Source organism: Geospiza fortis, unplaced genomic scaffold (genome assembly GCF_000277835.1).
Source record: "Geospiza fortis unplaced genomic scaffold, GeoFor_1.0 scaffold206, whole genome shotgun sequence".
Taxonomy (NCBI): Eukaryota; Metazoa; Chordata; class Aves; order Passeriformes; family Thraupidae; genus Geospiza; species Geospiza fortis.
Genome location: NW_005054311.1, coordinates 9,983,630 through 9,994,504, shown reverse-complemented (window position 1 = coordinate 9,994,504; position 10,875 = coordinate 9,983,630). Strand labels below are relative to the sequence as shown.

At 35.8% G+C, this 10,875-nt stretch overlaps 1 protein-coding gene across 1 annotated transcript in view; it reads left to right on the top strand.

Moving 5' to 3' along the window:
• Positions 1-10,875, top strand: part of ZNF407 (zinc finger protein 407) — a 308,143-nt gene that overhangs the window by 101,576 nt on the left and 195,692 nt on the right. Inside the window, exon 3 of the mRNA XM_005419354.2 lies at positions 3,801-3,875. Coding sequence (XP_005419411.1) covers positions 3,801-3,875 — 75 coding nt within the window. The remainder of the gene's footprint in view (positions 1-3,800; positions 3,876-10,875) is intronic.

Below are 10,875 nucleotides of genomic sequence, written 5' to 3'. Positions count from 1 at the left end.
ATGAATTCAAAACATAATAAAACTTAGAATCTTTTGCCCTCTCAAAGCAAGATAGTTCACAGAGAACAGTTTTCTCCCCACAGAGAAAATAGAAAACAGACAATACATGACAGATTATTCCTATTCCTTATATACTGTGATGATAAACATTGTACATGCTGAAAAATTTGTATTACACTAGAATAAAATGTGGAAGTAAAGATTGTCCAATATGTTTCTTTATTCCCAGAATTAGAAGTCCCTTTGTTTCTTTTATACTTTAAAATGTGCTTTTATCTGAAGACAAATCTATAGAGGCTTTTAAATCAGTTACAGACATTCTGAGAGAGTCCAAATACTGTTTGAAGATTGCCATGGAATATGAATGTTCACGTTCCTACAAACCACAACTCTTCTAAAAGGAAACCAGAATATTCTGCGAGCGTATTTTGGGAAAGGTGCTCATGTATTTATGATTTAAAGTAATTTTTATTTATAGTTTGTGTGCAAAAAGTTGTGTATAGGGAATGAAGACGCTATCCTAAAGCTCTGTGTAATTTTTCAATTAGTCTTTAATTTATCCTGTAGTTTAAACACAGAGTGTATGACTGAGGGTGTTGCTGGTTTTGAAGCCAGAGTAGTTGAAAATCACAAAAAAAGTTAACCCAACACAATGCTACTGCTAGCAAAAGGAATCCTGCCTACTCACCTTGTTCCACTTTCAGAGGAGGCTTCTCAGAGTCTTCCTCCCAAATGAAGGGAACTCTCAGCGACCATGACATGGATGTATAGGCTGGACATCTCTGCCTGTTGAGACCTGACCCACAGGGGGGCAGCTGGGCTGGGACTTCTTGTCTTCATGTGGGTGGAGGATGAATTTGTCCAGATTAGAGTTTGTAAAACTGGTTCCAGGCCTCTAGTATGGCCTGGTTTGCACATACTTGAAACAGTAGAGTTGGTTTGATGACAGGCTTTTTCTACTCCTTTTTGATGCGCTTCTGAAACTAGTTAGTTTTTAGCATTTGAATGTTTGTACTTTCACTAGAATTAAAAACAAGAAATGAGAAGTTTGGTGAAGACTGAATTGGTGCTTTTCAATTGCTGATGGAAAGATTCCTTTTGATTTGAAGATATATCTGCAATATATCTTGAAAGCATTCACTCAGCGAGTACTTTTAGGTGCCAGTCAGACTTCTCTTATGATTAATTTAAAAGGCCAAGGCTAAGTCATGTCTATTCTAGCAGTAGCTTGGGAGTAACTGGTTTACCTCAGCAGAGGTAAATAGCGTAGATAAACCCATTATTTTTTTATTACTAAACCATTAATTACATTGAAACCTAGAGTTACTGAATGTATGGAAAACACTGTGTTTCTTTTGTAAAGCCAGCAAACACTGCTACCACCTCTCTGAAAATCACCTGCAGGATTTAGTAAACAAAACCAAATAGTTTTTACTTGTTTCTCTTTGTGGTTTTGTTTGTTTGTTTGTTTTAATGAGTTGTCATCAAACTCAGCATCCAAACAAGGTTGTTTAGACTTTGCCTCTTGTTTTAATAATGCCTGTCTCTGTTGGTGGTTTTTTTTTATCTTGTTCTCAATTTCTTATGAAAATAGAAATTTTATTTTTAAGGTCTAGTTCTGTAGTGTGGGGAGCTGCCCTGAGCTGTGCAGAGTGCTCCAGACCTGCACTGAGGCTTTTGGCACTTCTCAAGTCTGAAGGCTTCGAGCCTCACTTGAAAAGCTTAAAATGTTAGCAGTTGCTGAAACCCAAACTGAGTCAGGGTTCATTTTATTTGTGCTGTGTAACAGCAGCAAAATGGTTGCTAGAACATAGATGCAACAGAGAGAAGGCAGAATGTGAGATTAATTGCTTCATGTTATTACCAAGGCCTTTGTCTTTGATTTTGCAGAAAGGTATGTCTGTCTGTACCCCCTGCAGTTGTGTGGTATATGAAATGGTGAGCCTTTGTTTGGAAGCTTTAACTAAACGGGCTCGAAACCAAAAGGTGCTTCCCTGCAAATATTGCGTAGCTGGTTGGGATCTATATATTCCATGCAAATAGCAAAATATCTCTTTACAACTCTGATTGCACATTTCCCTTTCACAGTAATTTCACTGAGTTTATTTTTCTTTTAGAGAAGGGGGAAAATGTAAGTTTGTAACAGGAAATATAGGTATTACTAAATGAAAACATGTTTGGTACCTTCCACAGCTTGGTGGAAATACTATTTCTGTTGAAAAGCAAGGGCAGTACATTTTGTATGTCTTATGTTTTTATTATAATACATTTTTTTATTTTGTTACAATGATTTTCCCTATGTACAGTAATTTTGATGACACTTGCATAGTAATGATGGTAATAGTGTAATAGATTATTCACAGTTGTAATGGTTATGATGCCATAGTAATAAGTTGGGTAGGGAAAAGTATTTAGGATACTTTTTAAATGTATTTTTTGTAACAAATAAGGAAATTTATATCATTTAAATAAGACAGTACTATATTCTTACACCTTAAGGGATGCGCAAGAGAGATTCTCTGTAATAATGTGCAAGTGCCCAAAGAAGATCAGACACAGAAAAGCTAAATTAACATAATTGTAAAGGAAAAGTACTGTGTCTTTGCTTTTGTGGCTCTTATACCCCATAGTGCTGGTGTTTTACAGTCCTTCCATTGTCCATTACTGCAAACACGTCCAGATGAATTCAGCGTTTAATGTTAAAAATCTTATAACATGCCAGTTTGATTTGTAGCCCTTCATATCATGGAATGCTAATTAAAATCATATTTTTGCATATGTCATGCCTTTCATGTACATATGCAAATAGACTCTATTGCCTTTCAGCTATTAGTAATTAACTTTATGAAGGACAGCTGTAATACATAATTAACAAAAATGTTTGCAAGCCCTTTTCACACTGAAAGTTGCAGCAGTAAAATTTTTGCTTATCGAGAGAACCATTTTAGTTTAAAGCTTCAGTCTGATATCTAAATTGTTTGAAGCAGTCACATGACATAATTAAATTGATGTTATGGTCTTATCAGCAGAAGAATAGTACTTGATAGGCTTCTATCTGTTTCATTACATATGTCACCAAAATTAAAGTAAATTATCTGTGTTTGGTTTGGTAGAAACATGATGCCAGGTACTATGTGTTTTGTTGGTGCTGCTGGTGCTGGTGAAGAATGTCTTGCCAGTTTGAACAATATTCCTTCTGATAGTGTATTCATGAACATGTGCTTCACGTTTTTCATCCTTTTTTTTTTCACAAGGCTATAAAATAACTAAGGCTATTAATTTGTTTCTGTGTGTATCTCTTTAAATAATTAATACAATGAAGTTTGACCAGGCATAAGCAGTGATTAAAGCATCTTATCTTGCTGATTTTTTATGTTTCTCATGAAAACAATGGAACTACCTGTATGAAGAAAGGTTGCAGGATGGGCCCATAAGGCTTAAATAAATTCAAAGGTGTAACTAAAACTGTATTACTTCATAACATCAGACAATGTTTGTCAGGTAAAATAGACTATATTATCACTATAATATGTGAAATGTTCTAATTTGCAAAGGGAAGCAGAAACACATTTTCCTTTCTTTGACCAGTGATGGCTGGGACTTGTAAGAGAAAAGCCAAAGGACTGCAAAATGAGGGAAGCCTGTTGTTACAGAATAGACTCCCCAGTCTTATTCACATCCTAGTAGAGGAGGGATTTTTTTGAGATCTGCCTTTAATAAGATATGTTCAAGTGCATGCTCAAAACAGAAAAAAAAGAGTTTAATAAAATGATCTTTCTTATTTGCTCTTTGTTTTATAGGGTGGCATTTGTGATGAAGAAGCATTTGAATACTCATTTGCTGGGCAAACACGGAGTTGGCACCCCCAAAGAAAGGTAAACTGCTTTAAAATTCTTTTTCGTTGTATCCTATACAGTATATGGAAACCTTTTCTAGAATATTTATCTTGCCCACAATGAAGCCATCTGGATTTTTTCCTCAACTCCAAGAGAGATCCAACATCCTTAGGTGGTCTGATGTGTGGTGCTTATGACATGTCTGTAGAAAGAAATTCCATGTAAAAGGTGTAGAATTTGCACCTTTTGAGGCTTTTTTTGATAGGTGATACTATTTTCTTTAAACTTTTATAGTTGTAAATGTGCCTCCCAGTGCAAAATCAAATGTTTGGGGATTTTTGGTTTTCTTTTCCTTTTTTGTTCTGTTCTTGCTGGTCTTGATGCTCATAGGTTATAAAATTACTTTCTAAGAGGTCAAAGCCATAGAGAAATCAAAAAGAAAGTTTCCTCAAGTGTTCTTGGGCAGGAAGGGAGATTTGGCATTTTCACTATTTTTAAAATGAATTAATTTATTTTTTCAATCCGTACACAGCTACTTATTCTCCAGCTTTGTTTGCAGCAGGTTATTTTTTATATGGTTTAAAATATAACTGTATTTTACAAACTCAATGGCACTCTGTTTGCTGATAAACAGATTTTGCTTCAGATTTATTTGGCACATTGTGGCTTAGCTATTGCTATTTCACTGAATCTTTGGGCCAACTAGAAAATTGATGTGTTTTGGATAGCCAACAGATCTCATATTCTCTTCAGCCTGGGTAGATGGAGGTGTTCATTGCTGGATACTTGATACTGTTTCAAGTATTACTGCCTTGTAACTCATTCTTTGGGGCTAGGCTTTCATAAATAAAGTGTATTTCTGGTTTTGATATGAAAAAAAGAGGAAAATAAATGATAGAAGCTGTAGGAGAGCGCAGCAAAGCTCTTTCTGAGCCATGTTCATTTCTTGTTAAAGACAGTGGAAATTGTGGTCAATTAGACCCATTCCTCACAAGTTTGTCGTGCTTAAATCATGGAGGGACCTGAGAGTAGGGTTTTTGATTAACACCCCATATATGTCTTTGACTAAGCACTGATTTAGGTAGGGCTGTTATTTTTAAGAAGATTTTCTCTACAAAGGGCTTAACCAGAATTTCCCTACCATGTGATTATTCAAGAGTTTTGAGATATTCTATTTAATCGAAAATACACAGTGATGCATTGAAAAAACAATTACAGTTTCATCAAAGCAGATATCATAAGAAAGTTTATTTTGGTTATCTCTTGTCAAAGCACAACAATTAGAAAAAGTGTTTTGCTCTGGTGGCTTATTTTATAACTGGAAGTATTCAATACCAATATATTCTTTTACAAGGGGATACTTACTGTACACTCATCATAAATACAACATAGAGATAACTTGCATCACCCTAGTGAATATGTGCACAATAAAGGATACATACAATAGATTTCCAAATAGGCATATTTTTAGTGATGATTATCTTGAAATGAATTCCTAAACAAGCAGGATGCTATAAACTAAATCAGTTGTTACTGGCTTTTCTTTGAGTTTTTTATTCTGAAGGCCTCTCAGTTGTGGCCGTTTCCCCCATTTCTTCCTGTATTCCTTCAAGGCTTTCTGGCTGGCTGGCCAGCCTGGCACGAGGAGGAGGAGGAGGGTGGCAGGTTTACAGGCTCTGGCTATGCAAGGAGCAGAGGAGCCCTGCGGAGGCCTGCAGCCTCCCTGCCCTGCCTGCTGGCATGGCTGGGGAGGCTTTGCCTCCAGCATAGGCAGGTGGAATTGGAGTGACTTCATGCCCTCTTCTTTTGCAATTTCTTCATCCATCTTTTGAGTATTTCTTTTCCACAATGCCTTTTCAGGTGGCACTTCAGCTTAATGTAGAGCAGCATCAAACAGTAGTGGCAGGACTACAACAACAATATAAATTTCTAGTAGCAGTCCCTTGCTGGGGATGGGGGATGTTTAAGCCACGTGAACTACTGCAGTAAATACCAAACCACTGTTGCTTTCCTTTCCACCTTTCCTCTCCTATTATGAGAAAGTTTGATGCCTTTTAATGGCTTTAGGAACCAAAGAAATCCTTCTTCTGCATGTTAAACCATCACTTTGGGCACAAACATATTATAAATTAAGTTACGTAGTTTTCTTACCTATGTAAAACATTAATGCCTTGATTATAATTTTGCAAGCTTGCTATTTTTTAATTTCTCTAGGACAATATAATCAGTTTATTCTTTATGTTTTGAATTTGATTCTGCCCTCTGATACATTGCATATTATACCAAATACTAATAGAAGCTAGCTAAATAGGCTGTGACAATTAAATTAATAATGCATTTTATTTGCAAGTGTTTAGTCTTCATGGTTTGACTGATATATGCAAAGATGGTAATTTATTAAAAGTAAATTCATGTAATTGTACTACAGAATTTGATGGACCAAAAAAAGTTGTCAGCATGACTATCATCAAAAACAGAAAATTGAAAAGAAGTTCAGAAGGGTGCTTGAAAAAAATGGTTATAGCCCATACACCCCAAGAAATTGAGGCCCTTTATACAAACTTCTTAGAATGGAATTGCTAGTGGTAAGCGTAGAGATAGTTCTGAAACGGAGAAGAAAAATACATTTACAATTTAGTAAGGAGTAGTTAACTAATAAACCTTGCTCTCTGTAGCTTTCCATCACTATTGGAGTTTTTTATGCACAAAAGGGAGGAGTTATGGAGGCTGTGGAGGTATTTGCATGGGCAGATACAGAAAACGAGTGTAAGTCATAATGAAATTACTGCTAAAACATCTTTTGTTTGGGTTATTTTCTTTTTTTTAAAGACAGAATTGATTTAAGGGGAAAATACTGTACAGTTGAAAATCATGTAAGTTTTTAAAAAATAAACTTGTAGTAAAATGTCTGCACATTTCAGACACAAAACCCCCTACTGCCTAGTCCATTATGATCATTAACATTTAATAGCTAACTCAAAAGTGGAATGTTTAAACAGAAAAAAATTCCTCTAAGGTATATTTTCCTGTTATTGGAACTGTGATACTGATTTATTGTCAACTTGAATGTGTCTCAAAACTGGCATGTTATCTGCTAAGTCCAAGGCCAGTACATATTTGGTACTTCAGTGTCAGTAATCTTCATGGGACCTATAACTATATCTTATTGGCAGGATAAATCTTTGACTACACCTTTATTGTGTCTAGTAGACATTGTGGTTGGGGACAAGGTGAGTGCATCGGTAATGTTAATGGTGCCACGTTCTAATTTCTGTTACATCATTACTGTACTTGTAAATTGTGTCAGAACACAGAACAAAGAGACGTTTCACTATTAAGATATACACATACACACACATAAAAATATGAGCAAGAAAATAAAAATAAATTCACTAAGTCATTCATCAGTGAGAATAAATTCTGCCATTGTTAAGTACAACTCTGGATTTAGAATTTTTTATATGAAAAATATACATAAATACTCTTTAAAGATTTTTTTAGAGACACCATTAGTACTGTAAAATATACATTTTTTAGTTTATGATACTTTCTTAACTAGAGTTCTGTCTGATATATCTGTTCAAAAAAATTCTTTTACATAAGAAAAAGCCATAGAAAAGCCTTTATAGTTGCTTAATTACCTCATCTTCCTTATGAATTTTAAATGATGAGTTGCCTCTGACATAACTTTACATATGAGTAATCCCATTGAATAAAATAGAATCATTCATATATGAATGAATAAAGTTACTGGTAGCACAAACAGTCACTGAATTGGAGTATCTATTATAAAACAATTCCTGTAAAGGTCATTAAAGAATATATTCGATTTTGGAAGGTTCTTGTATTTTTCATGTGCTTTAACAATGGGATCATTGTTACAGTGCTAGTAACATCATATGAAGATCATATGATTTTGAAATGATCTTGATTGATTGAAAAAACTGTGCAGTGATTTCAACTTGAGAGCAAGAGCTATAGGTAAATACCTACTACTCTCTAATAACAACCTAAATATATTTGAGATGCTTTGTCAAATAATTTTGAAATATAATATACTTCTAAAATTTGTGTATTTTTTACACTTTGAAGTGAAAAGAGGAAATTCCTAGGTTCCAGTTGTTTCATGTGCTTGCATAAGCCCATCAGAATTTTTGAATTTTAAATTCTACTAATATGTAGATATCATTAAATACACAAGACAGTAGGTATGTCAGTGGAAGGGATTGTTGAGTCTGAAAGAAAGGTAGCCAGGAAGAATGAACTCAGAGTTGATGTTCTGTATATTATTTAGAAAAATGTCTTGTAATCAGCTGCTGTGTCCTGATATTTCCATATTAAATGTAAAACTAGAAGTGTATCAAGTCCATCACTCCAACCCTCTTCTATTTAACAGAACGGTTAATTCTTCTTTTGAAGCATTTTTCTTTCTTTGAGTAGCGAAATTTGTGATAGTAACTATTTGATATGCCTGTTTTGGGCAATGCTACCCCTGCAAAGTATAAAAAGATCCAGTTTGATGTTAGAGCAAATTTTGGGTAAACAAGTGGCAAAAGTCACAAGGTGATGTGCTATACATCCATATGAAAGGAAGTTGTTTCAGTCATATATCCCAGCTTTCTGCATCCGCTGCATAAGTCAACTGCGCAGGCCAAGAGGGTAAGGGTTAGTATGTAATCATTTTGTAATAAAATAACCTGCTCGTGTTCTGAAGGAATGAGTTCTGTATGTGGCTGTCTCACAGAAGGGTTTCCAGTTAGAAGCACTGGCACTACACATGGATCCACTGCACAAGAGGCTGTCCAGTAATACCAGAAGGGTGGTTTGCTGAGTCTTGCCTTTTACCTTTGTCATCACCTTTTACTGCTTCTTGCAAATGAGTTGGAGTTTTCAGCTGAAACCAAACACTACTAAGGTTAACTGGATAGGAATGGAAAGCTTTATTTAATTGATTTTTTCCTGCTCTTTGCTTTAAAAGGGTCTTGGACAGTTATATAATCATACTTTGGAAAGGTGCTAAGGAAAGAAATGTAGCTTTTTCTTGAAATATTTACTGTTTGGAAGTTTGTGATGAGAGGATGTGTGTGTGTAAAGGACTCAACTTTAGCAATGTTTGGGAGCTGAAGTTTTGCCTGAGATGGATGCTCAGCTTTCCATGTTTTGGAGGCTTATCTGACTTTTGGAAGCAGTATTTCTCTTTGGTGTTCAGCTCTTGTCTGGTGCTATACTATGTCAGAGTGTGGAACGGGTTCCATAGGTACAGGCTCCGCAATCACTTCCTGCCTGAGTGTTTTTCTCTGTCTGTGGCTGACCAAGGAACATTAGGAAGTCACCTGTGATTCCTCAGGTACTAGAAGTAGATGATGTGCTGAAAATTCACAGCTTTCATCATGGCTTGTTGTCTGTACACACACATGCATATCCTTTGCTACAAAGAAATGAAGACGAGGCAGATATTTATACTTTGGAAGGCTTCTATCACAAAGACAAGTGATGACTTCAGCATCTTTTCAGAAAGAAAAATAACAAGTGAAGGACTGTAAAAGAATGAAGTTATTTTGCTACTACTCATTATTTGTTCTTCTTATCAAATCCTGGCAATATTAGAGTTTAGTTCAGAAGGAAGGGCAATATGAAGTAAGTTTATTTTAATTGATAATTATGTGAGATGTTTTGGAAATTTCTGTAGTCAGCAACAGTCTTCCTGTTATGAAGGCTTACTGTGTGGTTAGAAAATAGAGGGAGAACGCAGTGGGATTCATGGTGCTCACAGTGAGCACCTTTGGCTAATTTTAAGCATCATATCAAGATATAAATGATGATCTCATATTCATAAGCAATCAAGTACTGTTTAGAGCATAGGTTATTAGTTCCATTAGCAAGTGTTTGCTAACATTGTTGGTGAATCTGTGGAAGACAGTGTGGGTAGCTCCTGAAAGCACCAGCTTTATTTCACAATAGTTTGTTTCCAAGGAAAACACGGTTCCTTGTTGCATGCCATCAGCTGAAAAGTTGTAAGCTGCAAACTGATCCCTCCTCTGATGCAATCAGCTGAAAGTAAATTGTTCCAGTTGCATGTCCCAGCTTGCTGCTTCCACTGTGTAAGGCAACTGTAGGTCAAGAGGGTAAGGATTGGGATGGCAGTATATCTCTAGATCCCTTTTTACCTGCGTGGGACTGGTAGCAAGGGACCTCTCCAGACGATTCTGCAGTCTGTGTTACACTTTGAGGGTTGTACATTGTGACATTTATAGATGTGAAATGTTCCATGTCTTGGGTGGTACCATGACTTTTAACTTTGATCAGTCTACATAATACAACACAAATATTTATTGAGAATACTAAAAAGAAAATGAAAACATAATCTCTTGACCATACTGCAATGAAATATTTTCCATACATTCTGAAGAATCAAGAGGAGTATTTTGTAAACTTTGGAAGTGAAAACAGAAGTTCTGTGGCAAATACTGTATATGACTGATGGTAGAAGTTTTCTTTCTACTTTTTAGCCACACACTTCATAATTCTTGCATCAAGTTATGACACCGTCAGGACTACTTTTCTGCAGCCAAAGCAGCTGCATAATTATTAAATACGAATGTTTGTTTATCCAGGTTTACTTAAGTTTCAGCATCTCAAGGTGGAAAGAAAATGCTGGAGACATATTCTGGAGTGAACAGTTCCATGGATGCAATTCTAAATTCACTTCCTCAGTGCTGTAACATTTAAAAAAAAAGTTGACTGAGACTTAAGTGGTAGAAACATGGAGGTCTTGTACTGTAAAGACAATCTTCTGCAATATGAGCCTGCAAGGTGTGCTCTGTACTGATCTCTGGTGGGTAGAGTCATAGGACAGCCCAGCTTAGAAGGGAAATCCAAGAATAATCTGGTCCAACCTTTGTAGGGGAGGAGAACCTAGAGGACATCATCTATCACTCTGTCCAATCACATATTGAAAATTTGCAGTGATGAGAGCTCTGCCACATCGCTGAGGAAGTTGCTCCAGTGAATGCTTGTTCTTGTGATAATTTTTTTGATA